The 27,317-nt window shown below is 41.6% G+C and overlaps 1 protein-coding gene across 1 annotated transcript in view; it reads left to right on the top strand.

Annotated features, from left to right (window-relative positions):
* The window catches only part of PAX3 (paired box 3), an 81,671-nt gene that overhangs the window by 39,310 nt on the left and 15,044 nt on the right, over positions 1–27,317 (top strand). The window contains exon 6 of the mRNA XM_025895916.1: positions 17,195–17,400. Within this exon, the coding sequence (XP_025751701.1) occupies positions 17,195–17,400 (206 nt within the window). The remainder of the gene's footprint in view (positions 1–17,194; positions 17,401–27,317) is intronic.

Below are 27,317 nucleotides of genomic sequence, written 5' to 3'. Positions count from 1 at the left end.
CCAGAGGCCAGATGCTGTTGACATGGGAATCAGTGGAAGTTTTGCCTTTGGCTTTTGTGGCTGCAGGACTGAATCTGAACCATGATGTAAAGTGATCTGAAAAAAGTTGTGAAGCTGCTGAAATGCACAGATAAATCTGAAAAGCAGTGCAAAGAAGGAGGCTTTTTAGAATATATTGTTGTTCATGGGGAGGATTTTTTTTAGTAATGTCAAGGAGCTTGAATGTTACTTGGAGTTTTACTAAGCCTGAAAACAAAAGATTAAACTCTAAAGGAGTGTCTTGAGAGGTTGTTGTTTTGGTTTTTTTTTTTTTGTAATCTGGAAACCCACTAAATGAAGTAAACATTCATTATATTCAAATTCAAACAACAACAACTTAAAAGGAAGGGAGAATGCTTAATAAAACATGAGCAAAATTAATTATTACTAGAAAATAAGTTTTTTCCACTTGCAAACAATTGACAGGGTTTAGGAATCAAGTCTGGGGTCAAAAGGTCTTGATGGCCAAGTCAAAGGGCACCTAGAGATGTATATTAATGCGTGTCAGCTTCTAGATCCTAGAGTCAAGCAGTAGTTCATAAAAGAAACAAGGCATCTTAAGAAGAAGTGTTATTAGCAAACATCAGGTCAAAGTTTATCTTTGGGTCAATGTGTATGGGAGGGTCATCCATTCACACTTCTGACACAGGCGTTATCCTTAAAGCTGCCTCGGCACAAGGTGTTAAGGGAAAACAGAAATATGAAGTTTTAACTGGGGAAACTTGGTAATTTATCAGAACACTTTGCAAGATTAAGAATTAAATTGTGGCATCCTTAATGGAGCAAAGGAAAATGGAGATTGTATTTAAATTAGTTTTCTGATTTTAATTTTATATTATTTCTTTTTAAATCCAAAGCTAAAACATAATCCCGTATTGACATACGGGATTCTCAGAAATGTCTTTGCGCTCTTTCCTGAGTCAGAGCTGATGCTATAGGGGACAGACATGTCTTTCTCTTTGAAAGAACCAGTATAGCCAATGTCAAACCCTTTGATGTGGAGGTATTGTAAATCTTTCCACGTGATTCTTCCTGGAAGCCATGGATTTCCTAAGAAGCGTGTTGACCAGTTCATCCCATTTACAACGCTACTTCTGCAGCTCTGCTTTCTCCTCTTCCCACCGCCTTGGGTGTGGGAACCCCGGCGCCCAGGGCAGCCACGGCCGGGGGCGCTCCGCCACTCAGACCTGGAGGAATGCTCCCGCTGTGCCGGAGCACACAAAGGCTGCCTACTTGCTTTGACAAGCCCATGCTGCAGAAAATCCTTGCAATCTTTTGTGCTTCGTGGTGTTGACTTATTTTAGTTCCACGCTAAGATGCTCCCCATTGAAACAAGCCAAAAAAAGAGGGGGGGAAAAAAATGGAATACGGTTCTTTTAAATACTGTTATTCTGATGCCTTTAGGAGCCACTTTGCCTGACTTCCTAAAGAGATGGGTTTGAACGGTGCAACTTTGGTTATGCTTTGGAGGGGAAGAGAAGAGCATAGTTGTAGGAATAATAAATATGACTATTCGCTAAAGCCCATTATGTTTGCATTGAATGTTGATTAAAATATAATGTGCAATGATAACTGGGTATTTCTGAGAACCAACCTGACAAGAGGTGACAGAAAAGAGATTATCTGTTAGATTTTCACCTGCATAGTATGAATATTGTAGACCTGAATTGTGCATTTCTTACATAACATTGTGCACTGGAAAGACCCAAGTTCCAGAGACATCAGTTAGCATAATGGAAAACTGTGTCATGCTCATGAAACCAGTCATGTGTTGGCTGTTCTGTGCAGTTATAGCAGAATAGTTTCAGCCTCTTAATTAAGTCTTTTCGTAAATCTTTCTGAATTTTGTTTTGGTAAGATATATGAGGAAAGTCAGAAATAAAAACCTTGAGCTGTAACAGTCAAGCTTTAATGTTTTTTAGACAAAATGCCTTTCTCATTGGCCCCTGGCAGTGGGACAAAACTGACTTTTCTTTGGAGCACATCATATTTGACAGGAGAATTTTTCTGACTCCAGATGGAGGAATTCCTGGTTGGGAGTATGGGGAGAAAGTGCCTGTCCTGTCTGCTGTCCTGCCCTGTGAGCAGGGCATGTCCCTACCTTAGGGAAGGAATGTGTTTCCCTGGCACTGAGGTGAAAGCTGTAACCAGACCTCTCCAGGTCCTCTGAGTTCCTTCACTTCATCTGTGTAACTACCGTCTATTGGGCATCAAGATGATTACTTGGAGCATGGGAGAGTCAAACTCAAGTGCTTGGGGTTTATTTGGGGGTGTTTTGGGGTTTTGTTTAGTTGGGTTTTTATCTGTCTTTTTTTTTTCAAGCACCCAATGGACCTTTTGAAGAGTAGAAATAGAGAGGGAGCTACTGGTATTGGATAGGCCAGTTGGTTTCCACTGTAAAGCACCCTGAGTGAGTGCCATGACCGCATACCTCTCCCTCTAGAAGACAGATGATTCCTTCTCTTTCCGTTTTTCACAAAAGACTTTAACTAGATTTTGTTTTTCTGCTAGCACAGAATCAGGAAGGCGGGGGAGAAAGTTTGGAAGGAGAAATGTGAAATGAGGAGAAGGGCAAATATTTCCCTCCTCACCAAACCGCAACCATGGTCTGAAAGCATGAAATGGCATCAATTGGAAACATACCCAAACGGCAGAGCAGCCGAACCATTGCTGGTATAATCTGTCATGGCTCCAATGAAGTTAATTTGAAAGTCTGTCTGCTCCTAAATAGGTGCAAAGGCCTTCCAATGAATTGTGTGTTACCGTAGGAAATCATATTAAAGGGAACGGCATTTTAGGAGTCTGTAAGTCGTCACTTTTAATGGTTGCTGCATTGAGTTTGATATAAGTGCTCAGAAAATTTGTGGGCTTGACTTTAACTTTGTGAGAATATCTGTACTGCTAAACTGAGAGTTCAAACTCTGTAAAATGCTTTATGCTAGAGCCTGGTCCTGACAGAGCTCTGCTAAAAAGTGGGAGCTGAGTGCTCTCACTGTGTCATGGGAACAGACTCCTGAAACCACACTGTACGTGGGGTGCAGAATTCAGAAAGTCAAAAGTTTGTTAAGTGTGCTGGTGAACTCAGAGGCTAAGGGGGAGTGTGGGAATCTTGGTTCCTTCTGTGGCTCAGCAGGATCAAATTTACTTCTAATTCTTTCTCCTTAATTCTGGTTGCAAAAATTAACCAAATAAGAACTTGAATTTATTAGACAGAATTAGGAGTTTATCTTGTTCCTAATGAAGCTGACGGCAACATTAGTTTATTACAAGATGGTGCCCACTAACATAATAAACAATTACTTTAAAAGAGGAAAACAACTGAATGCCAATTAAGACAAACATCAGAATGACAATGTTCCATTTTTCCACTGTACAGAGAATGATTTGTGGCCAGGGGATTACTTTTGGAATTGTTTTGAATTCTGCCCTTTAATTTATTAAATGAATCCTTCTTAAGAACTTGATTACTAATTCACTCTAATTTAGAAAAGCCCCACTGTCTTTGGATGTAGGCAGAGCCCTCAGGGGTCTATAAAACTGTCAATATGGCTGTTAATTTGGCTTTTCTTTTTTTTCTTATGGCTTAAAGCTTATTTGTGGGAGCTGGGAAGATGCCATGGTTTTGGTTTGCAGGGACTCAAACAGTGTCTTATGGGTTTCAGATCCCATCAGAAGTCATAGGAACCCTCCTGCTTCTGCTGACATTCCAAGCTGGAAAAGCTGCAAAAATCTGGGGAGGACTGGGGATTTGCTGAAAGTGAGTCCCACCTGGTTTTCATGCTGGAATCAGAGATGGACAAGAACCAAGTCACTTAGCCTAAATGTCCCTCAGCTTTGGGTGGGTCTGGATCCTGATCAGGATCTGAACTTTTTGTGCCTCAGGCTTGTCTGTAATTGAATCCATGCAAAACCAGACATTTCACATGACTTTGATGCAAAACCATAAATAGGCCCATTTTTTTATTCAAAACGAAGTCCAGGTTTGCTTAGAAGGATCACAAACCTTCTACTGAACCTTGATGGTCCCAGACTATAATGAAAATTGAAGTCTCCAATGCAATAACATTCCTGGAGGGAAGGATGCTTGATTTTTGTCTTTCTAGTTAAATGTGTAACCGTTCTGAGACAGGCAATGATGTCCCACTTGCTTCAAATTGGAGAGAAGATGGCCTAGACTCTTGCTCACACAGAACCTGACTGTAATTAAATATCTTGGATTAGATCCTGATTGAAAAAATCTCAATGGCACTTATATTGGTTTTGTGTCTTGTAAAGAACAGCATAGAAATAATTCCAAGTGATATGGGATTAAAAAAGCAAGACAAAGCATGGAAGCTTGGATGAGGTTTTGTTTGGATTGAAACACTTTCTGCAAACTCTTTTCCTAAGCAGTTAAATTGGGGGTAAAAAATCTGAATGTTTGAATTTTGCAAAACAATTCTCATGTTTTGAAGGAGACTTTCACAGTGCAAGGATTTTGGCAATACAAATTCTGGTACCTGGGCAGAACAGCATGACTATAACTTAATTTTAATGACAGATACAGGCTCTTCTTTGAAGATCCCAGTCTGAGCATTCACTGTGAAGTTATCCACTGCACATAGTGGTTAATCCATTTATACGTGATGATATATGTTAGAATCAAGTGAATGTTCACCAGAGCACAGCCTGGGTCAAAGTTTGTTTGTAAGATATTGTTTGGTAACTGCCCTTAGACTCTGATTTGGAAAGTCTAAGTGGAGTGTCTGAATAGGTAATTGTCACTGAAAACATCAGAAATGTTTCCAGGCCATCTGTCAGTCAGCCACTTGTTGTTATTTGTATTGCTATGGTAAACAGGAGCCCTGCTCATGGACTGCCACTGTACTGGGAGCTGTACCAACACAGATCTCGCAATGTCCCTGTGAAAAGGACCTAATGATGTAAGCATATGATGGTGCACAGACATGTTTAGACTTTAAAGTAGAGTCGGAGGCTCTTGAGCTCTATGATGAGCAGCGGTCTCGGCCCGCTGGTACCCGATCTGCAGCAGATGTTGGCAAGCTGTCACAGCAGTGAAACCCCTCTACAATTGATGTCTAGTTTGCTGTCTGTTGTGAGCCCAAAGGCACAACAGTTATGTGCTACCAGGGACAGAGGAACATGCCACTTGACCGACAGTAGATGAAGGCAAAAAGTCCACTACACTCACAAGGTAACTCTGGCATTGGTATCTGTGCTTTGTGATCCCCTTGTGAAGTATTAAACCTGGGACTCTGGTTCTCCTTACCCTGCTTCTATAACAATAAAAAGGAAGCCACTTAGAAAAGCTGCAAAGATCCTGTTTCTGAGTTGATCCCTGTTTCCCTCTCTGGACACAGGAGGCTGGCTGGCAGTGTGCGGCTTTTATCCTCTTCTGTCTCTCTGCTATTGTGCAGAGTTCACTCTGGCAGCCTCCCCCTTACGCATCTGGGGCATCTGTCAGGCCCCATTGCCGGGCTCTGTCCGGCTGGGTTGCAGGCCAAGTTTTGACTTCCTAATCTGTATTTAACTCTTTGATGTGGCTCTCAGCAGGATTTGACCTAAAGCAGACAGAGGATTGCATCTCACAATCCGCAGGGTATGAATTGAAGAAAAAAATTAGCATTATAAAAATTTGCTGTCAAATAAAAAGAAAGAACATGATTTTTGCTGAAATTCAGTGGGTTTTGAATGCTTGTCTTTTCTAAGCTTCCTGGAAAAGCCCACCAAAATATGTACTGCTTGTCTGCATAGGCAAGGAAGGCAGGCTGTGTATTAGTGGTTTCAGTTCTTCCAGTACTCATCATGGGGCTATTTCTTTTTCAGAATGGATTTAGAAGATGAGATTAACAAGCTTGCATGTAGCCATACTCAAGCTCCCATTTTAGGACCTGTTATGTTTTCATAACATAACAGGAAGGTAAATGCCAAGCACCCTGGAGAGTTTGCTTTCAAGAAGCCCTCTTGCTTTTAAATGTAGTAAAATGCTAAGAGGATTTCAGAGTTTTCAGGAGAAATTATAAACAAGAGCTACTTTTATTTCTACCTAAGGAAGCTCTCTCATTGCACGTTTTATGATGGAGCTATTAGGACTCTCACTTGTGTGGTGGGTGCCCAGCATCACATGTATGAGTCTTTGCAGGCTGTGGTGCTCTTAGCTGAGTCCTTGTTTGTTCTACTTGTACACAACTGAGTGGTGCCATAGCACTGGAAGACAAGATGAAGCAGGAGCCAGGATTTTTACAGTTGACATAAAGCTTCTCCCTGATTGCCCCTCTCTCTCCCTGAAATGCTGAGGACCTTTGGGAAAAAAGAGAACCTTTAAACGGATGCTATCAATTAACCCTAAAGCCTAACAATTTAAGATAGATGATTTTACAGAGATGAAAGATTATAGCTAAGAAACTAGGAGTTTTAACTTTTCTGAATTCATCTGTTTGCATTTTGGCCATTTGTTTTTTCTGGTTTTAAACACTGTAAATCTTTTTGGGACCAGTTCCACTGTTATCTTTGAGAATGCGCCCTATTTCTGGAGGGTAAAATCATTACTTTTAATGAAACCATTGCTTTTCAGTCTGTGGGAGATGATCTAAAAATGAGCTTCTCTTCGTGCTCCAAAAAAAGCACAGGCTGTTTCATTGGGTTCCCCATTTGGGTAAAAGGAACAAAATTAAAGGACATCTACCTTGTGTCTTCTGAACAAGGACATTCCTAGTGCCTGAGGGTGATTGAGGGCTGCATCTGAGCCTAGAGGCTGGATCTAAAGACCACTGAAACAATGTGATTTGCATGTAATATTGGGGTTGTACAACCAGATTCTCTGCAGTCTCTTCCTTTGTGAATGGCAAGAAGCAAATGAGTGATAGTATCTGTGGGTTTGTACCTAATGTATCACTTAAATACTCTCTGTTTAGGCAATCATGTCACTTTAAGTAATTTAAACTCCATGTGCCTTTGTTGTAGGGACACTGTTGGAGTGGGATAAAGAGAAACAAGAGTGAAAATATGTTTTGTAATGTTAGTGTCCAAGCAAAGCCTACAGGTCTTACCAGTAGGCATCCTGCTGCTTCTGCTATATGTGTACAGCAAATAGTTAAGAGAAGTCAGTGTGTTTATCTCACAAAATTTGGTGTAGAGTTACTTTGTCAGTTTTTGGGGCTGCTAATAATTCAAAGAGACAGGTATAAATTGGTTAATATCTGTAGAGGTTTCAAAGCAGATGATATTAAGTATGTGTATGTTTAGTCAAATAATTTTTGACGTCTCTACCATTAAGCATTCACCAGCAACCATCTTTCTTGTAGGTTTTCTAGAACATTTATCAGCATCTGTCAACAAGTAGTAAATGAGAGCAAATGTATGGGAATTACATATGTCTGTGGTGTAGAGAATGGATCAAGAGTGACTCCCAACTGGCACATTTTCCTTGCTGTAAAGGTGCTGTGGGCCTGGCTGCAGCCCAGCACATCACTCCCTTTCATTGACTGCTCTGAGGTCAGCTGGTGCTAGGCTTTGTTCTGGTTTTCTTATTGAACTGAAGAATTGTAAGTTTTCTTTGGAATTTAAGCTCCCCGTGTTTCTTTTGAACACAGAGCAAGCAGTATACCTTGCTTCATTATTAGCAAACCAGAGTTCGTCCCCTTAAACGAGCTTAAACGAGCATTTTCTCATGCTTGTTTAGTGTCTGTATTATGGCAATGCAATGGTCAGGTGGCATCTACAAGCTTTTGCCAGGTTTGTTTGCTCACCTTTTTCTTACACAGGACTCAATCTGCTCTGCTTAAGTGTTGCACCACAGGCTCTCGGGAGGCAGTCCCTGGGAAGGGTAATTAAAGGATGATGCTAGGAGCTCATGGGCATGTAAACCTCACAGGGTAAGGAACAAAAAGCATCTGTAGGTGACTGGCCCTTGGATGGAATTCAGGTAATTAGTGTAACAGCATCACAGGCACTATAACGAATGAAACAGCACTGTGTGCTTTGGGGAGTCTTGGGCACAGAGTCCTACACCCCCCTATGTGGGCACCCAAGGCAGGAGCTGGAAGGAAAAACCCCAGGGGAAGTAACACAAAGAGGTGCTGAGCACCCTGCTGCTTTCCCGTTGTAGGGTCCTTTCATCCCAAATACTGGAACAACCATAAAGGCAGGGGCTGTCTTTGACCAGTGGGACTGAAGGGCTCAGTTCCCAGTAGGACCAGGTTCCATGACAGAAGATGATGGATTTGAGGTCAGCACCCCAAATCCTATGTAGTTGTAATGGAAGTGCCCTAGAGTTACTAACAGCTTTGGATGGAAAAGGAGCATTTAGCAGGAGTAGGTAGTGCCTTGAAAAATCAATTACAAGAAAAATATTTGGCGAAAAACCTAACTTATTTTTATTGACTGAAGACTGGAAAATAGAGGGGAAAAAAATCAATACTTTCAGTTTTCTCTCACAAAAAAACACAGAAATCTTCTGTAAAGTTAAGTGATTTCCAGAGGAAGTGGATTGTTTGATAAAATCCAATATTCTGTTTAAAAAAAAAAAGTCCGGAAATATTTTGACCATTCCAAGTCCTGAAAGTGATAAATTGAGATGGTCATATAACTCAGTGTAGCTCAATAGCAGGTAAAAGTGGCTTGAGAGGTGGCCTGGCTGCAGCTGTGGGTTTAAGAAGAGATGATAACCTTTATTTCTCATAGAAACTTTGAGGACTGTAATCCTGACACTGAGATGAAGCCATCTACAACAGCTTGCTCTGCCAGTGTTTCTTTTGAATAAAGGATGGTATTAATTCAGGTGCTAGAACTAGTTGAGAGAAATAGGAAATGTATTAGAACATCCTCAAATTTTTTTTTACCTAAGCCATCTTTGCAGTTTCTTTTTTCTTCAGAAATGTTTTAGCAACTCCACAAGTTGAACCAGTGAAGCAATGAAGAGCTGTTCTTGAAAAATGCTTGTAAGCTTTAGCCATCTTGGTGTGACCAGTAGTTTGATCAGCTTGTATAACTTCGGTTCTGTTTGCATGGTGTTGCTGCAAAGGATTGAGCCAAATATAATTTATAGATTTTTCTTTTTTTCTTCTGTGAAATCCATACTGCCTACACAATTGAGAGGTTACTGACAGCTCAATTATTTGCAGTGCTTTAACTCGCTAATACAGTCTCATTATTTATCCAGGGACTCCTTCATTTGCTTTAATTTCTCAGCTGACAAATTCCATCTCCCAGGATACTCAGTGTTTTCAGTCTTAATTGGTTACCAATCGACTCTTCCATCAGCTGATACCGGCTCGAAGACATGATGCCAATCCTTTCTAAATATGTTCTGAGATTCCTGCAAGAGAGATCTAGCTTTCCTTTTAGTTCTCCCTGTCTTATACTAAAATATCACCTAAAGTATTCACTTCCTAAAGTGGGAGCAAACCTTATTTGGTTTTGAGTGTTTAGTTTTCTTCACCTCATTCTAAATTTAGGAGGCAGAGTTCTTCTTTAATCCTCTGGAAGTTTTTCTTTGAAATGTCCTGGTGAGAAGATGTTGCAATGCTTAAATACAGTGCTCGTGTTCACAGCGTTACCACGGATGCTCCCTGTGGGAAGGACTGGAAAACCCCCAGATGTGGGCACTCGTGAGCTCCCAGTGAAAATCAACCGGACGTGCTTGTGACTCCTCTTCACACTTTTTGGAAAGCTCTCCGGGTCCCCAGGCTGTGTTCAGAGGGCCGGGCCAGAGTGACTCACAGTCTGGTGACAGTGTGATTGTGTGGGTCTGTGCTCTGTTGTGCCGGGTTATCTCAGTGCCGGCTCCCTCTTGCTGAACTCCTTCCTTGGATCTACCAGGAAAGATGAGAGAGATCAAACAAGGGTCAAAGTTTTCTTGGATCCAGCTTTGCTCTTATACCAGGAGAAACAGCAGAGTAGTCTTTTGAGGCCAGAGAATGGAAACTTTATGAAGTCAGCACTCTTGGCTGCGTGGGGAAAACTATAGCAATTTAATTTTTATTTAGTCGTTAAACCTTACGTGGGTACCAACCTCTGAAACCACAGGGAAAACTCCCACAGGCTACATGAGTTTTACCAAATCGCATTATTTCTTGGTTTTCTTTCCTTTTTATTTTTTTTTTTTTCCCCCCAGATATTGTAGCTGTTCAGGTAAATCTGGTGGAGTGTCTGGTTTGCCCTGGTCTGTGCAATTTAGGAAGAGCTGTCTCCTCTCGCTTTCTGCCCTTCCTTAGCAGTCTCCCTGGGCTATACACACAAGTGTATGTACTACCTGTACATTAGGAGTACTAGCTGCTACTCCTTTACATTTAGTTTTCAATGAAAAATAATAATCATAATAATTCCCAGTGCAGATTTACAGCAGTGAAACTTGGGATCGGGCCCACATGCAAAGCTATTAAGTACTTTAATGTTGCTTGTATCAACAAAACAAATATTTTTTTTTTTTTTTTGGCAAAGGAGGTGGTGGAATAAGAAGAGATGTTTGTAGTTGCATTTGCAGTTTCCTTTTCCCTTCCTTTCACTCTAGAAATTCTTTATCCTTTCATGCACAGTTGAGAATTAGCCATTTATTCTTAGCGCTGGCGATGCAGTCTTTGATATTTAAAATGGAATGTGTTCCTTTTTGATGCTCTGTGGTTTTGAATGAAGTACATGCTAGCAGATTAATGGTGCAGAACAGTTAGATACTGGGCATTTTTTTTCCTTTCCATATTATTTCATCATTCAAAAAAAAATTTAAATATATTTTTTAAAAGAAGAGCTAGTGAATTGTCTGTTGTTTGTGCAGTTAAATTGTTTTCACAGTCTTGTCATTCTCTTCTAAGTTGAAATCGTTGAATAGCTATGAGCTGTCACATTTTTTGTCAGTTATAACTGCATCAAGCTGTGCTGACAAAATGTCCCTGCATAACTGTTAATATGCATTGTCATTTTAAGCATGGAACAGTTTAGCTAATGATTTATCTCTTATAATGCAGCACTTGGGGCAGCTGTATGATTTGTCTCTTTAGCAAGTCAAGTAATTTCTTTAACAAAATGTTAAGCACAGATGGGCCATAGGCTGTCAGTTAACCATTATTGTGCATGCATCTGCTTGCCTTCAATGCACTGTTTTATGTATTCAGCCACTTACTTAGGCACAGTTCTCTGAAAAGCGGAACCTACTCTGATTGGCAAATAAAATGTTCATTTGTCTCTTCTTCCTATTGTTTTGTTTTGGTAACACATGTCAGCAGCTCAATTACCCAGTTCATTAACAGCTCCCAATGGACATGATGGCCAACCCATGATAAGGAGGGTGATTGTGGCACATATGGTCAATAATAGCCTGTCTCTTGGTAATTGTAAATAAAAGTCACTGTCGGCCATTTCCTTTTACTGCAGCTACTGTTTTCCTTTTCACTTTGCTGTACAAAGTAAAGTTTCTCTATGTGAATCAGCCCAAACAAAATAAATATGCCATCCATTTCTCTCAAGAAGATCACTTTTATCACTGCTGTGGTGGTTGTTTCCTCTCTGTGCTGACTTTCCAGCTTAGAGCTCTCGGGATATGGGGTTGCTCTTTTCCAAATCTAGCAACAGATTAATTACTCTTATTAATCAGTTTACTTAAATAGCAACATATTTTATCCACATTTCTCTCATTCTCTCACTGCAGATTTTCGTAAAGTGCCTGTGGAGTTTAAAAAAAGCCATTTACGATGTTTTTTTCTATGTATGCCCTTTACAAATAGCAGGGGTTTTCAAAGGAGTAATTGAAGTGTGACTTAATCCTTGTTAGATGAGCGATATTCCTGTCTGGAACAGAGGCTTTCTTTTTGGTTTCGTTTCCCCTTCTTTGATATTTCATAGGCAAAATGCCAGTAGAACAGGTTAAAAGCAATTCTACTACTTGTGCTTATTTCACATTGTACTAGGTACTCTGCTGCTTTCTAGCAAGGTAGAGAATTTCCTATATATTTGCTGATCCTAAATTTTTCATAGGAAAAGGGGAGCATGTAGCAGGATTAGCACATTTTATGATATCTTGTTTTGTTTTTTGTTTCTTGAAATTTGCTTTTCCTTTTCCTCTCCAAGAAGAGGAGTCCAGCTGATAACAAGTGTTGGGCTGTGACCTAACTTGGGTGCCCAAGTCTTCCCTCTGTCCTCTTCCCCTGTTGATGGTGAGGCACAGAAAGCAAACATTGAATTGGATGAAATTGTGGCTCTGAGTCCTGGTCACCTTGATAAAAGTGCTGTGGTGGGAGCACCAGAATCTGAAATTTAGGGGTGATCTTCTCATCCTTCAAGTAGGCTTTATCTTGGATAAACACAGCCTTCAGTTGTAGTGTCTTAAATGCTCACAGTTGGCTGAGGGGTGACTCTGGAACCCCTGAGCTCGTCCGTCCCCCCCCCCGCCTGCCATATTCATAAGTAATCTGTAGTCTCCTCCCCGGGCTGCAGGCACTTGGGGAGTTGTTGAGTGTCAGAGTTTATTTGTCCTGGTTTGATTAGCACAGACCTGGCAGGGTGTATTTTCTTTTTAATGGCTCCTTGCTGTGACAGTGAGGTTTTGGAGGAGGAGGAGGAGGAGAAGGGGGAGCCTGGCGTCATGTTTCCCCAGGCAAACACAGCAAAATGAGGGACTGCTGTGGTGGGAGGGAGGTAGGTGGTTGGCTCTAGAGTCTTCATTATATTTCGTATGGATATATGAGCCTGCCCCTAAATGGGACTGCTGATGGGGAGAAGAGAGTAGGGCTGTCAGGACAAAATAAGGATGCCGTTTTATTATTCCTGTGGATTTTATTTTGAGGAAAGAAAGGATGCCTGATGTGTTTCTAGCCCATCACTGTTAAACGCCAGCTGCTGAAAGCCTACCTCAACACAAACAAGGATCCAGGGAGGAATGCACTGCTGGCCACCTACTGCTGCTCCTGGCCCTCGTGGGGAGCCAGTGCCAGAAGTGTATTTGAGGAGCGCCTGGGATGCCCCTGACATCCCCATCCTGGGGCAGTTCTCCCACTCTCCCCCCCTTTCCTCCCTAATTCACCCACAGAGGGCTGCGTTTGAGCCCCTTTACCTCTGTAAGCCCCTTTACCTCTGGCGGGGAGAGGCGGTGTTGGAGGGACACCTCCAGGTGCGGAGGTTTGGAGAGGGGGAGCCTGGATTAACCCCTGCTGTGCATCCCCTTCACCCGGCGTGCCCTGCCCGGCCCCCCCGGCCCGCCGTCCCCCGCCTCCGCAGCAGCCGCCTTTGTGCCTCCCGCATCCTGCCAGGCAGGTGTCAGAGCCCTGAATGCGGGCAAAGGCCCCGCTGATGGATACCACAGATGGAGCGTGGAAATCGGCCCAATAGGCCTCAGCCACAGGCCATTTCTTAGGACCCAACAAAAGCCTCCAAATAAGTCAACAAAAATCCCAAAGATCACAAAGAGAAAGTGTCATTTGTCATTTGCTGTGGGTTTGTGTGGGGGTGGTTGCCCCCGCTGCACTCCCCTCGCCTGCACCCGAGCAAACACGGGGAGGTCACTCGCCTGCTTCAGCCTGCGAGGCTGTGGGGATCAGACGGACGTCGGCTGCCAACCCAGCGAGCCCCACAACTGGGGCTGTCCCAGTGAGCCCCACAACCAGCAGAACGAGCACCCTGGAGAACCCCAAAGCGGGGGCTGCTCAAGCCGCAGACTCAAGTGAGCTGCGGCACAAGGGGTAGATCCCGTGAGATTGATCTTGCTTAAATAGAGAAATGGGGAGGTGGATGTGGGGAAGGTAGCTAGCAAATAAACGGCTACCAGAACCCTCCCTGCCCTTTGCTATTTTTTAGATTGGTATTATTTTAGTGATCTCCGTGGCTAGACAGAATTCGTCCTGGGCAGACCCCGAGCAGTTACAGTCAGAGGAAGAGGCTGTGTAATACTTTTTAAAAAAATGTCAGAGTGCCTGAAGGAGTGCCAGAGGAATTGTGCCTCCGTGGGTCGCAGGGTGATAACCTCTCCATGATGAACTCCCTGCCTGCCTCTGTCAGGTGCGCTGTGCTGCAGTGCTAATGTATGGGCTTTAAATGGTTGTCATGTTATTGTTATTTAATTATTCAAATGAAATGTCTTGCTGAGAGGAAGAACAGCCCACAGAATGACCTCTTGTGTGTTATTTTGTTGTTCGTTTTTTGCCCCCGATGTGTCTATTTACAGTGTTTGGAAAAGGGATGGTTGCAGAACTCCAGGTGACTGAATGCCTACGACACTGGGCCCAGGGGTTCTGCATTTTGTGGTGATAATCGGCATGCAGCATTTCCTTAGGCCACCAGATAGGTCACGAGGGGTTAAGGGACAAATAATTTCTCTTTAATTCTTTAATTCCTTCTTTAATTAAACTTCACGGCTCACTCCTTGTAGTGCTTTTGGCTGCCTCTCCCACTTTGAGCTGTGCAGTAAGGGATGTTTCGGTGATCCCAAGAAGTCTGGTTGGGGAATCTCCCAAGGCACTGGGGAGTCTCCTTTTTCCTATTTACAGCTTGAGGGGTTGGGGACTTAAGATCATTAGGACATCTGCAAAGGTTAGTATTATGTGTATTATGTGTCTGTAGTGGTGATAGAGGTAGAAATGACCCAGCTAAAATCTGACTGCCTTCACCTGTTCTAAATAATATCTTTGTATATCATGGAAGTCAGTGGACCTATTAGTGAGATACTGTTTAGCAAAAGGGCAATGCACTATGACTATCGAGCAAATATAAGATTAAATACTGATTCTTTTAAAGGCTGAGGTGTATCCAATTTATGTGTTTAACCAATATTCTCATTGGCTTCTCACCTATATAAAAATCTAGTAATGATATTTTCACAGGAAAAAATAAGAATAAAAGCTTCCTTGAAGCTAATAATGTTTAAGAATTTTTTTTTAAGAAATAAAACCAGTACAGTTTGTAGTACAGACATGTAACTACCCTTTGAGATTACACTTGTTTGATTTTAATATCACAGAGAAGATAAGACGAAGGAAGCCAATGTTTCCAATAAAGCTGCACGGAGCAGCCAAACCTGCCAAGGGGCAATGTCAATGAAAGCAGATAGATATGAAGGTCACTTCATTTGATATACATTCTCTCCTTACTTTAACTTTATTATTTTCTCTCTGAATGCTTGGCCTTGATCAGGCATATTGTTCTGAACTCTTAGATACTACAGGATTTTCTTATTGGTTTACCTTTGTGCCGTTCACATACTGCTTAATGAAATGGAAATCTAAAACTAAAATGAAATGAAGTCGGGGTTTCAGTTCTGTATTCTTATTGCAGAAAAGAATGAGGGTGCAAGGAAACATTCAAGATTTTTACTAAGTCTTTATAAAACGTTTTAAGAATGATCATGATGTATCTTCTGGTACTTCCCATTCAGTCGGTGAGGGAATTCACTTCAGAAATTTAGCAATAAATATCCCCTTTAAATTGCACAGTTTAAGCTGGCTTTTTACAGGCATATACACAGATGTTTGAAGAAGTTCTATACATACATATGAAATATGAAAGAGTATTGAATTTCAAGTTCTCGACATGTTGGTATTTGACTTTTTTTTTTTAACTCAATTTGTACACAATCAAAGGCAACTTTTGTCAGACAAGTTGTCTCCAAAAGGGATGTTTCTGAGCTCTGTGTCAGATCTCACCACATCAGGTATGGGCACAGTGCAGTGCTAGGCAGCGTGGCTGGTGTGCTCTCTTCCTCTAGCCTAGGTGGGCAGAAATAGCTGCTCTGCTTAAGATGGGTGATTTGTATCTCAGGATAACACTGGGAAACTATATTTTAGATACCCTAAGTTTCTTTTTGTTCTTGGATGGCAGCATGAAGCCATCCTGGAGGGTTGTAACTTGGGGCAGTTGCTGAGGAGAGCAGGTGTCACTTGGGACTCCAACTGAGAAGATTTGGGGTTTGCCACTAATTCAGACAACGTGTTATGTTCATTTGCGAATACTCTAGATTGTTTGTTTAATAAGGAATGAACTTGAACTGTTTGGGATAGGATGTCTGAGCTGATTTTCCTCTGTTCTAGAGAACAATATTCTTAAGAACGAGAACCATTTAGTCCAGTCTTATTTGGGGCAAACTTTCAATGCAAGTAAGAGACTTTGGGAGTTGAGTGTTCAGTATACTGATGCAGATATCCACAGAAGTTTCTCCTTATGCTCTGTGTATGTTGGGTCTAAGATATTGATGCTGTCTGGAAAATGAAGACACTTTTCACATAAGAGCCACTGGTTCAGCTGAAATATTTTTGTTTGTTTGGTTGGTTTTTTGTTATTGTTTTTCTTCATGTTTTTTTTTTTCCTTTATGTTTTTTGGTATACAGAAATTAATAAACTTTTCAGCTGAACTGTCTGAAAAAGCACTTTGTCTTTCTCATGCTGCAAGACTAAGTAAACAGATTAGGTGTATTAATTAGTTCAAACAACTTGAGTGAAATTGGAAATGTAAGATAGCTAGAAATGAACATGGTGGGAGGTTTTAGCTGGAGCTTGAGAAACTTTTTACTTCCAAATAAATTACATTAAAAGGATTATATTAAATCAATGTCTATATCAATAATTTCTTTGGCATTATTGAAGTAGTAGCAACAATGCTTGCATTTCCATTAAATAAGCAGTTTCAGCATCACTGGGGAATGTCTGCCCTCTTTAGGTGGTTTCCCTTGAAGACTTGGGCAAGAGGGAATGTCTCCTGGACAGCAAGTGAAGGCTCGCTTTGAAAGTCTACTCTTAGTTCATTACCATTTGCTGGAGAGAGTGAATGGGGTCAGGTGCTGGAAGAGGCTTTGCAGCCTTCACAGTTATAGCTTGGGTTCAGCTATAGCTGGAATTCATTTGACTGCCAGGGGAAACAAGTAATGCTGCCAGGAGCTGCCTGGCTGTGTGTGTGACCTCACTATTTCCATGTCTATGAAATCCAGAAAGAGTTTCTGTATTGATTTCTCTATAAACTGCTGATTGCAAGAGTTGGTAGCCCCTTCCTGTGTCATGGACATGCTGTATGTGGGCTGTTTCTTGCTGGCTTTCCTCAAGTTCCAACTCAGGGCATGTGAGGGGGCCTTTGGTCCAACACAGCCTCCATACAAGAGCATGTCATTGGTTGCTCCAAAATTTTGCTCTTCTTTCTCCTCTACTAAAGTTAATTTTTGTCTTTTATTTTTTTTTCTTTTTTGAGCACCAGCACCCCAGTCTGATGAAGGTTCTGACATCGATTCTGAACCAGATTTACCTTTGAAAAGAAAGCAGCGTCGCAGCAGGACGACCTTCACAGCAGAACAACTAGAAGAGCTGGAAAGAGCTTTTGAGAGGACACATTACCCTGATATTTATACTAGGGAAGAACTTGCACAAAGAGCCAAACTCACAGAGGCTCGTGTCCAGGTATGTATTGGAAAGCTGCCTAACAAAAGGAATTTAGTCTTCTGTTAGCGTGTGAGTCCTTCTAAATCTTATGTGATCCTACTCTGGAGTAGAAGGAAAATGTGAAGCAACATTGTTTACAGCCTTAGGGTTTGTACATGGACAGTGGTTTTACAACTGTTTGAGACAACTGCTTTGAAAAAAACTCTTGTGTGTTCCCCAGGAATTGTTCCATACCTACCATGAATATAATACTGAGTCTGTGGAGAAGAAGGTCTGATATCCCCGTTTGTTTGTTTTATGCATTTGACAGTACTCTGCATGTAATCAGGCCAGCTGTTGTGCCAGCTCATGGTTACTTAACTGATTTCATCTGTTGTTGTTTGGGTCTTTCAGGCATTAACAGAGGAGAGAAAAACATTTTTTTAAAGGACAATGTGTCTACAAAGCCATGGAAGTGAGCAAGGTTACTGGTGTGGTATTTACAGTTAATTTTTAGGTTAGATTTTGTAGTTGACTTGGTTTAAACCTTGTAATATCTTTTATCCCCACTGTTAGTTTAATTCAAAGGAAAATAAACCCTCAAATAACTGTTAAATCTTCACAACTTCATGTAGATCTGGATTGTCTAAAACAAGCTAATGTACTGGAGCAGTAACATGGAGTTGATTTAAACTTAAAAAAAGGCATGAACCTAGATTTTTAGCTGTCTAAAAATGGGAAAATAGCAACTAGATAACTCTGGAACAAGCTGCACCCTGGAGTTCAATTTTAGATTAGGACTTATTTGGTTTCATGGCAAAGAAACACATCCTGTAAAATGTTTAATACCACAAGCAGAATCTTCTGCTGGTCTTTTACTATTTAACATCTAAGGGTCAGTGGGAAAACTACACCCCCTTTATATCAGTCTGAATTGCAAGTGTAACTAAGCAAATATGTGGCTGGGTGAAAAGCAAAATGTTGTAGCTTGTGATCTAACAAAGGAAAAGAAACGAATGGTGACTTGTGATCTAACCAAGGATGCAGGTGAATTTGGTTTCTTTGGCGAAACTTTACTATGTTTTGACCTTTGAAACTCAGCTTGAGGCATTCAGACACTGCAAACTCAAATAAGAAATACAAAATATCCCTCTGACTTTTTAAGACAAGCATGCCTGTTGCAGCATAGCTGTATTATTGAGCATCTACCTTGAAAGGTCCAGACTTTTTCAGTTTTACCTGCTAAATGTTTTTGCAGAGGACTTCACACCACATTTCTTGTAAGTGTTTGTTATGACTGTGGGAGAAAATCAGATGTGTGGATGAATTTGTCTGGAAGGCAAACTCAGTGGTGCAAGACTCTTAACATGTTTACTAAGTGAAATATTTGCAAAACAGCTTTGTATATAGACTTGGACCAGGTAAGACCAAATCAAGCCCTGAGAATAATTTGTGCACAAACATAATAAAGATAACTCCCCTCACAAGTTCTGTTAGTAAGACGAATGGGATCTAAGCTATGATGTTTTGGTCTATGTTAGCTTCAGTGGACAAATATGATAAAATTAAAAAGACCTTGTTCATGTTTTTCTAAATCAATGACCCACAGCTAGAAGAAAAGCAGAACTCTCATTAACATAACAGCTGTCTTAATGTGGCTTTAACCCTGTGACTTTTTACATTCCTTATGGCTTCCTTGGTTCCCTTGAGATGCATCCTGTCTCACACCACTCGTATGATCTACAGCCTCACAAATTCCCCAGTACCTCTGACATGGATATTTTACCTAACCCAGCATGGAAGAAAGTTCCCAGTCAATCAATGATTAAAATACCAGAACAAAACCTTTCTGGATTAAAGATGAGCTGAGGTTGAAGTAACCACCCTGTGGGCAGTTTTCTAGTGCACTCCATCTGTCTGGTACCCTTGAAGGCTGGCAGAGTGATTTAGAAGTGGATTAAGGGATACAGGATTTGCCTTATCAGCATTCAGCACCTCTCTATAGCCTCTTAAAATAGCCACTTATGATGGGCATGAAATAAAAGAAGACCTGTGAAAAGAAAATAACCCTAAGAGACTTGAGACTGAGAGGGATGGATAGCCATACTGAAGTAGCATTCAAGCTTTCTTAGTCACACTTCTTTTTTGGTAACAGTATGACAGAGATCAGAGATACCAAATTTTATATGGATATAAACACAAAGATCTCTTTGACTGCTTCCCAATTAAGCATCATCCAAAAGAGCTGGCTCTTTGCAGCCTGAATCCAACTGAGCTCGGAAGGCTTTTTTATTTTTTCCCTTTCCCTTTGGAGCTGTAAGGTCCAATTTTGTAGTTGATCACAACTGGACCAACCTTGCTATTCCCTCAGTCCCTCTGTGTAGTGCTCACATCTCATGATTTGTTTTCTTTACCCTGCCTCCCCCGTGCTTCCCCTTTCCTTCTGTTCCCTGAGGCAGTCTATTACTCCTGTGAAAGGAAGAGTCTTAAGCCACTGAACCATCTATTTTCTCACTTTCCCACTGTTGAAGGGTAACCAAATGCATGTTTCTAAACTGGTTGCTTGGAGGTGGGGAAAAAAAGTTGCCTCTGGTTTGAGATCAAGCTTAGAACACGTCAGCCCCTAAGGGGAATTTTTTGAAAGCTGATCAAGCAACTGAAAACAGACTTTACACTGTCAGTGTTACTTGTGTACCTAATCGTGGGGACAGGAAAGGCTTTCAGCAAAAGAAGTGTTGCAACAAACTCCACATTGCAAGAGTCATGAGATGTGTAAGTAGAATCACTACAAATATTTCAGCACTGAGTGTAACAAAGAGTTAAAATGCTCCCTGCAATTCCTCCTGCAGCACCTTTCCACTCAAGAACTGCTGAATCCTTCTCCCCAGTGTTTGAACCTCGATGTGACGTGGAACCAGGACAATCCCTTGTGCTGCAGGTGTACTTTAGACAAAAAGAAGGGGGGAGTTCTTTGTTTTTGTATGTTTATCAGATATGTTTCAGAAAGATAAGTAGAACTCCAAAGGAGGAGCCTTCATTTAAAAGATTAAAAAAACGTAGTCATACTCAGAATGTGAAGTCAAAGATTCACATATTGTGAGTAAAAATTGCAACCTTACAGGGCTTTACTTGTCCAGTTCAAAACTTCATTAAAACCATCATTAAGTTGCAGCGTAGGCCCTTAAGGTCTGTGGCCTACTTTTACTGACAATCTGAAGGCAAGTTCTAAAAGTGAATTTTTCTCCAGTGTAGATAAAAATCAATGGCTCTTTCTGAGCTGCAGAGCAGTGTGGTTATGGTTTCTGCAACAAATACTGCATAAGGAGTGGTGGGTAGCATCTTTTCCGTCCACCTTTTAATTCACACATCTGGCTTGTTTTTGGACCTGGATGAACTGGGCAAGCTTTGGCAGCAGCTTGGAGCCTGTTTCATGTTGATGGTGGGGGCTGTTTGCATCAATCTTTTGGTGAAGGATTTTTAAATAAGGTTCAGGTTTGTCCTGTGGCTGGCCAGGAGCCTGCCTTGGCCAACAGGGGCTGGCCAGCCAGACAAATCTTTTGGGCTGTGGGTTGAAGGCAGGTCCCCCAAATTGTCAGAAGTGTGATGCATGATGCTTGTGTGTTGACCCACTTTAAGGTGTGCCCCCAGCTGTATGGATCCTCTGGGGTGGGACACCCTGCAGTGAGAAGCAGCTGGCACACAGCCTTCCTGTTTAACCCCAAAAGGCAACGGCAGAAATTTGTTTGGGTTCTTTTTTTTTTTTGTCCATGAATAATGTTGAAAAAGCAGGGCAAGTCAGGAAGAATTCTGAAACATGACTATGCCCTATCCTGAAAATGTTCTTCTTAACCAGATCCCAGTTTTAAATTGACTTGCTTGAAAACTTCCAAAAAGAAAAATGTTGTTTATCAACAGAGCATGTCTGAAAATTCAGGCAGATCTCTCCAGGCTACTAGGATGGGATTGAATGTTCCCATGTCAAACTTGTATTCAGCTTGTCAGCTATTGTAAAAGCCTTATTATAACCTCAACAAATAAGTCCCAAGAGCTCAGAAGTCTTGAGTAGCCAGAAGAAAAATTATTGAAAAAAAAATTTCAAGTGTTTTGCTTACATATTGCTTTCTTTGTTTCACTGTACTACAGGGAGGGAAAGAGATAGTTTATGGAGGAGGATAGTGGGAGGAAAGGTGAGAGAAGTTCTGACTCTTAAGCTAGCAGTAGGGCTTGAAATCTCCAAAGTCCAATCTCTCAGCTTTAATAGCCTCTTCTCAGTAGCAAACAGTGAAAAGCACTCACTGAGAAATCATGGAGGAGGGGGGAATCTGTGCCAAAAAAAATCTTAGCTTGCCCCCAGCTCCTCTGAAAATGTTTGAGCTTGTATGCTGAACTGCCCAGTCCTAGGGGAAGATGGGGTAAGGGAATGTAGGATGGATTCAGAAACATTTAAGACCTTTCAGCAGATCTTCATGGTTATTCCTGATGTGGTTTGTGGAGAATTTCTAGTGCCTTTTCTTGAGACTGATGCTCTTGCATTATATATGGGCTGAAGAAAGAAAAAGCTTTGTGTATCCTTGCAGTAGATAACCCTGTAATTGCAGATTCCACCCTCCTCCATGAAGGGGAAATTTTTATGTGTAAATTTGCCAACTAAATTCATATGCAGGCCCAGGAGGACATTTGTAAATATAAAGGAAAAGAAGGGATGTGATTTTGATTGTCTTTTTCTGGTCCCTGCTGCCTGAGGGCTCCAATTAGTGTCACTTTAATTTATAAATACACAGTTCAATTTGTTTATTACTGAATAATTTTCAGAACTATTCAGCTGCAATGTTTTAGAAGTATTTTTCTAGGACTGAGCCAAAGTCTTTTCAAAGGAACCTATAAGATCTGAGTACGTTGGATCGCACTGGGAGGTGGTTGGAAGTCCCTATTCCCTTTGGCACAGTCTACTGGCTTTTTGGTCTGTGTTTTTGGGTTTTTTTCTGTTTTTTTTTTTTTTGTGTGTGTGTGTGGTGTGTTGGGTTTTGGATTTTTTTTTGGGGGGGGTTGTTTGGTACATTTTTCCTTCTTTCCCCCTCCCCCCCGTTATGTTTTAAAAGAACTCTGGTTTCCATTGCATTGATAACTCGCTGTGTCCCAAGCATCATGACTTCCCATTACCATAAAGAGCAGTTCTCAGCAGGCAGAGAACATTCAGCCTTGTGACGTTCCCACTGGTGGTCACGGCAGGTTGCTCCCAGCAGGTTTTGGTGCTGCTTTGAGATGCTGTGAGGAAACACAGTGTGCCTCTGTACACTTATTCCTGTGAGGCTGGGGTGTACAGACATCGTAGTGAAGCTGATTTACCAACTAGTTGTGCTAAAAAGCAGTTCTGTCTCTACTCTTCTCACTATCGCTGGTCTCTGGCAGCGCTCTCCTTGGAGCTCATCTGATACCTTGGTGAGCCATGATGGACATTCACCCTACTGCAAAAAAAAAAAAAAAAGAAAAAGGGAGATAAAAACTTATTTCTTTTTTTTTTTTTTTCTCCGTTCTTGTGTTCTTTGAATGAACTTCCAGCCTGGTCAGGCAGGCATATGGGCTGTTAGCCCTCCACCTGGCGAGAGGGTTTTCACTTCCTGCACACACCACTCTGTGGGTGCTGAAATAAGTGAGGCATCAGTAGGGGCTGAAGGACTGGGCACTGTGGGTCTTTAGAAGTCACACTGCCATGTTTTCCTGTTAGCGATTTCCTTCTTCAACCTCCTCTCTTTGCAAGGCACCCCTGCTGCTTCTGGTACAGCCCACATTCTCTCCCTGGTGGAACACCCGCCAAGGAGTCCCGCTTCCAGCATGGTCAGACTTTATTTTGAACATGTGAATTTTGTGGGAAGGGAGAGGTGGGGAACAGCGGGGTGGGGGAGGCAGTTACCATGAAAAATATCATGTGGCAAAAGGGGAAAAACCCAACACCCCCCTCCCCGTCTAAAATTAGAAGTGCCGTTAACAATACATCAGTCTTTTGACTTTGTGTGTTTCTGGCACTCATGCTTGCAATGGTCAGGACTGTGTATAACAAAATATCCACGGGTTTTCTGCAACATTCACATCTTGAATGTTTTGCCCTGTTGAATCAGAGATCTTTTTGCCTTAAAAGCACATAGAACACTCTGTGTTTATGATCAGACTGTCGAAATGTCAAGGCTAATTACACTAGTGTGTTCCCAAGTGAATAAATGCGTCTTTTAAAGAATATCCTGTTGAGATCAACAAAATAAGATGTTGGCATGATCACTTGAGAACTACTTAAAGGAAAAAATGATAATAAGAGGCAGGATCTAAATATTAGGAAATAGTGATGGGAGAAACTTATTAGTTCACCTTATCCATTCTACATTGGTGTAAAATGCTTCTTTTTATGTTCTACTACAGAGGAATTTCTTTTTTGGTCAGTCTAGTTCCAGGTGCTAGGAAAAACTGGAGCCTCCAGTACTTAAAGGGCTATTTTTTTTTCCTTTTGTTCTAAATTTCATCCTCTCCAGTTCTCTTTTTGAGATGTAAATTTTGGCCAGACTCTGGGGTACAATTTTGTTTCCAGATCATCTGGGTTATTTACATTCCAGCTTTGAAAGTGGCATAGGAACTGCGGAGCCCAAGCCTCACTGAAATGAATGTAACTTGGCTTCTGTGCAGACTTAGGTTTTTGGATGCTTGGATCCCTCAGCCAAGTCATGTTTCCTCTGTCCATGTCTGCATTTGCACAGCACCAAGTGCAATATTCACCTAATCTAGAGCTCCTGCACGTTACACCAGCATGAGTAGATTGTGTTCCTTCAGACTGCTTGTGTAAGACCGCTGTGTTTTGAGTCTCAAAACTGCAGTAGCTTGCTTAGCCACTGCTTTTGCTTCCACGGGGGATTTCAGTGTGGTCCTGGTGATTTGATCATGCAGACCTAGGATCGGTGTGCCTGCCACTGAGATCCACACAGTTGCTGGTGAAGGCAACACACAAAATACATTAGTTTGTCAGGTGAAGTAGTTGTAGATAGTTTGGAGTTGGTTTTCTGTTGTGTTCACTGCAGGGTGGCACTTTATCACAGAATGACACTTGTGATCTTCTCCAGGGGCTGCACTGTATTCTGAGCATCCCTGAATCCAGGTGATGGTTGTGTCCCTCTCAGAAGGGAGGCTGTAGGAGAGCAGAAACATCCTATGGGGACCTGCTAGACTTGAAAAGGCTACTCACAAGATGAGGATTTCTTCATGTTAGTGGAAGCTGAAATCTGCTGCACATAAGGGGGCACTGTGTTTAAATCACATTGGAAATGTACAAACAAAAGAAAATATTTCCCCAGGTGCTTACAATATGTTTCTAAGCAAACACATTGGCTTGTGGTGACTAGATTTATTTTTAAGTCTTGGCTTGATATTAGCAAATTTTTCAAGATTTCTTTAATTAGTGATAGTAGTGCCCAAGGATTTTTCATGTGAGGATTTAAAAAATAAAAGAAATCTGGACTCTTGAAAATGAATCAAGGCTGTAGTCCAAGTGAAATACTATGATTAAAAAAATAATTTTGGTTAACACAGCGTGTGTTAATATGCTATGCTAATATCGCTTCTGAATAAAGCTTGAGATCTGACTAATTCCCATAAAATTTACAAAAAATGTAAATAAAACACTTAGACTTGAGTTATTCAGGTTTGAGTTGTTTAATTTTGAGTAACTTGTTCTTGATTCGATTTCTTGTTTGTTTTTATTTTCTTATGTGCCTCTGCCATCCTGTAGTGATGAGCGTGTGTGATATTAGTGGCAGTAAGACTTGCTCTGCAGTGGAGTGACAGTGTCTGGAGCTGACAAGCCTGGAGCTGTGACAGTGCCAGTGGCATGTGACATGGGTGCCAGTCAAGTAGCACATCCCAGTTCATGTAGCCTGGTTTCTGCACAGCCCAGGCAGGTTTCTGCACCCCTGCAGAGTCCCACTTATATTACTGGGGCTCCAAGTGGCAACAAAGCTGTGCACCAGGATGTTAATTGTGTGGCTGCTGCAGACCTTTTGATACCATTGAGTGTGTCCCTTTCAGGGATGTCTGATACATAGCTGCAGTTCTGGAAAAAATGCAAGTCTGTAAAATGAGCCAAAATCTGCCTGTAATTAGAAGCACAAAACCTGGCATTAGTGCAAATCGCTCTCTACTGCATTAACATTTGGGATCTGACTCATTTTAATAAAGATCTGGAGCTTGAAGAAAAATGCTTATCTGTAGAGGAAACAAAATCTTGTTACTTCATTTTTCTTGGTGAAATCCATTCATGTAATGTAGTTCAGTCAGTGTTCTCAAAGTGTTTAGAGGTCATCAGATAACCTTTTTGACCTGAAGAAGGGAGAGTGTTAAGGAAAAAGCTGCAGTTAATGACCTGGGTAGGCTAATTACAACGTACATTTGCTGTTCCCTCCTTACTCTTTGACCTCCATTATCCTTCCTAAGTGTTCTTTGGCTCTTTAGCAAATCCTCTTTCTTGCTCTCCAGTGTGTCTTGTCCTCTTTTCCTTCCCAATATGGTTGTTTTCAGAAGATATTGCTGCAGGAGTGTGAAACTGGTGTGCTTTGGGGGACAAAGGCAGGTGGAAACAGTCTGTGAGGAGTAAATAAGAAATTTAGACTTACGTGTCAGTGAAGGAAGTAAAGGGTAAGAAGAAAACTTAAAAAGGGTATAGATGTCTATAGGAGGAGAAATAAAAAAATATTGCTGAATCTAGACACACCCTCAACTATTGCTCATCACAGGTTTCACATCTCCACCCTGGTGACTTGTCCCTGCCAGCTGCTTTCAGAAATGGCTCATGTGGAGGCAGAGGGGAGTTAGTATGTACGGTAAAAAAACAAGAGAGGGATTTGTAGGGTAGAACAGAGGCTCAGTCTATCCCTCTGTCCTAAATCTTAAACCAGAGTGGGAGTGTATAATCGAGGAGTAGTTGTGGCCAAAGGAGAAGGCAGCTGTATGAGCCGAGCATCTCATTCTGAAAAGCGTATGAAGCCAAAACAAACTACGTGGTGACAGATGGCCTACGTCAGAAACCAGATGGCCCAGTGAGTCCCACCACTCCTGTTATGAAACAGAAAGCAGGGAAGCCCACAGTGTAGTTCAAACTGTTTTTATACTCTTATGTGAGGGCCCACTCATGGTTTGTAAATGATGCTACACCTAGAATTCTAGTCTGTGATGGCTGATTCATAAGCCAGCATGGGCTGCTTGCAGGAAGGGTGACAGATCTGAGCCCCAGTTTTTACAAATACATCAATACGTGGCTCATCAGCTCACTTGCCTCAGAGGCTTTCAGGCCAGGCTGCCTTACAGGCTGTGCAGAGCTCCCTTGTAAGGTGCTAACACTCAGTTAAAGTCTTATCTAATTGATAGTATCCATGGATGATCATTGCAGCTGCTTCAGGGTGTAGGATTATGAGCAACTGTCTGCTTGTTTACAAATGTGTATAGTTTCTGTTATCTTAAACAACCTTTATTTTCTGTGGTCATCCAACTCATGGACCTGAGCTCTGTAATCAAGAAGTTGCTCTGAAACTGCAGCAGGGCAATGTGCCTGCAGGCTGGTCCAGGCACCCCTGCAGTGACTCGTTGCCCTTCCAACTTGTGGCAGTTTAATCACTGTGATATCAGTATTAACCTATGTGTTTTGCAGCTCTATTATTATGTCTACATTTGTGAAGTCTCATGTGTGCAAGTCTTGCCTCTTCCTTTCTTGGAGGGAATAAGCCATCCAAGACTTGGAAAACTTAAAACGAACTGAGAATGGCATGAAGAAAAGCAGATTTATAGTTAAAATGTTGCACTAATCCAAACCCCATCTGGTTGGTATGCTGTCCTGGGAACAGATTTCAAAGTGGTTCTGAAATGCTAATCTAGTGCTGAAGTTCTGACCTACTGTTGTAAGTTTATTAAGAGATGTTTTTTACATA

This window comes from Manacus vitellinus, unplaced genomic scaffold (genome assembly GCF_001715985.3).
Source record: "Manacus vitellinus isolate BGI_N305 unplaced genomic scaffold, ASM171598v3 scaffold_49_pilon, whole genome shotgun sequence".
Lineage (NCBI taxonomy): Eukaryota > Metazoa > Chordata > Aves > Passeriformes > Pipridae > Manacus > Manacus vitellinus.
Note: the sequence above shows the minus strand (reverse complement) of the source record. Positions and strands in the feature narration are given on the sequence as shown.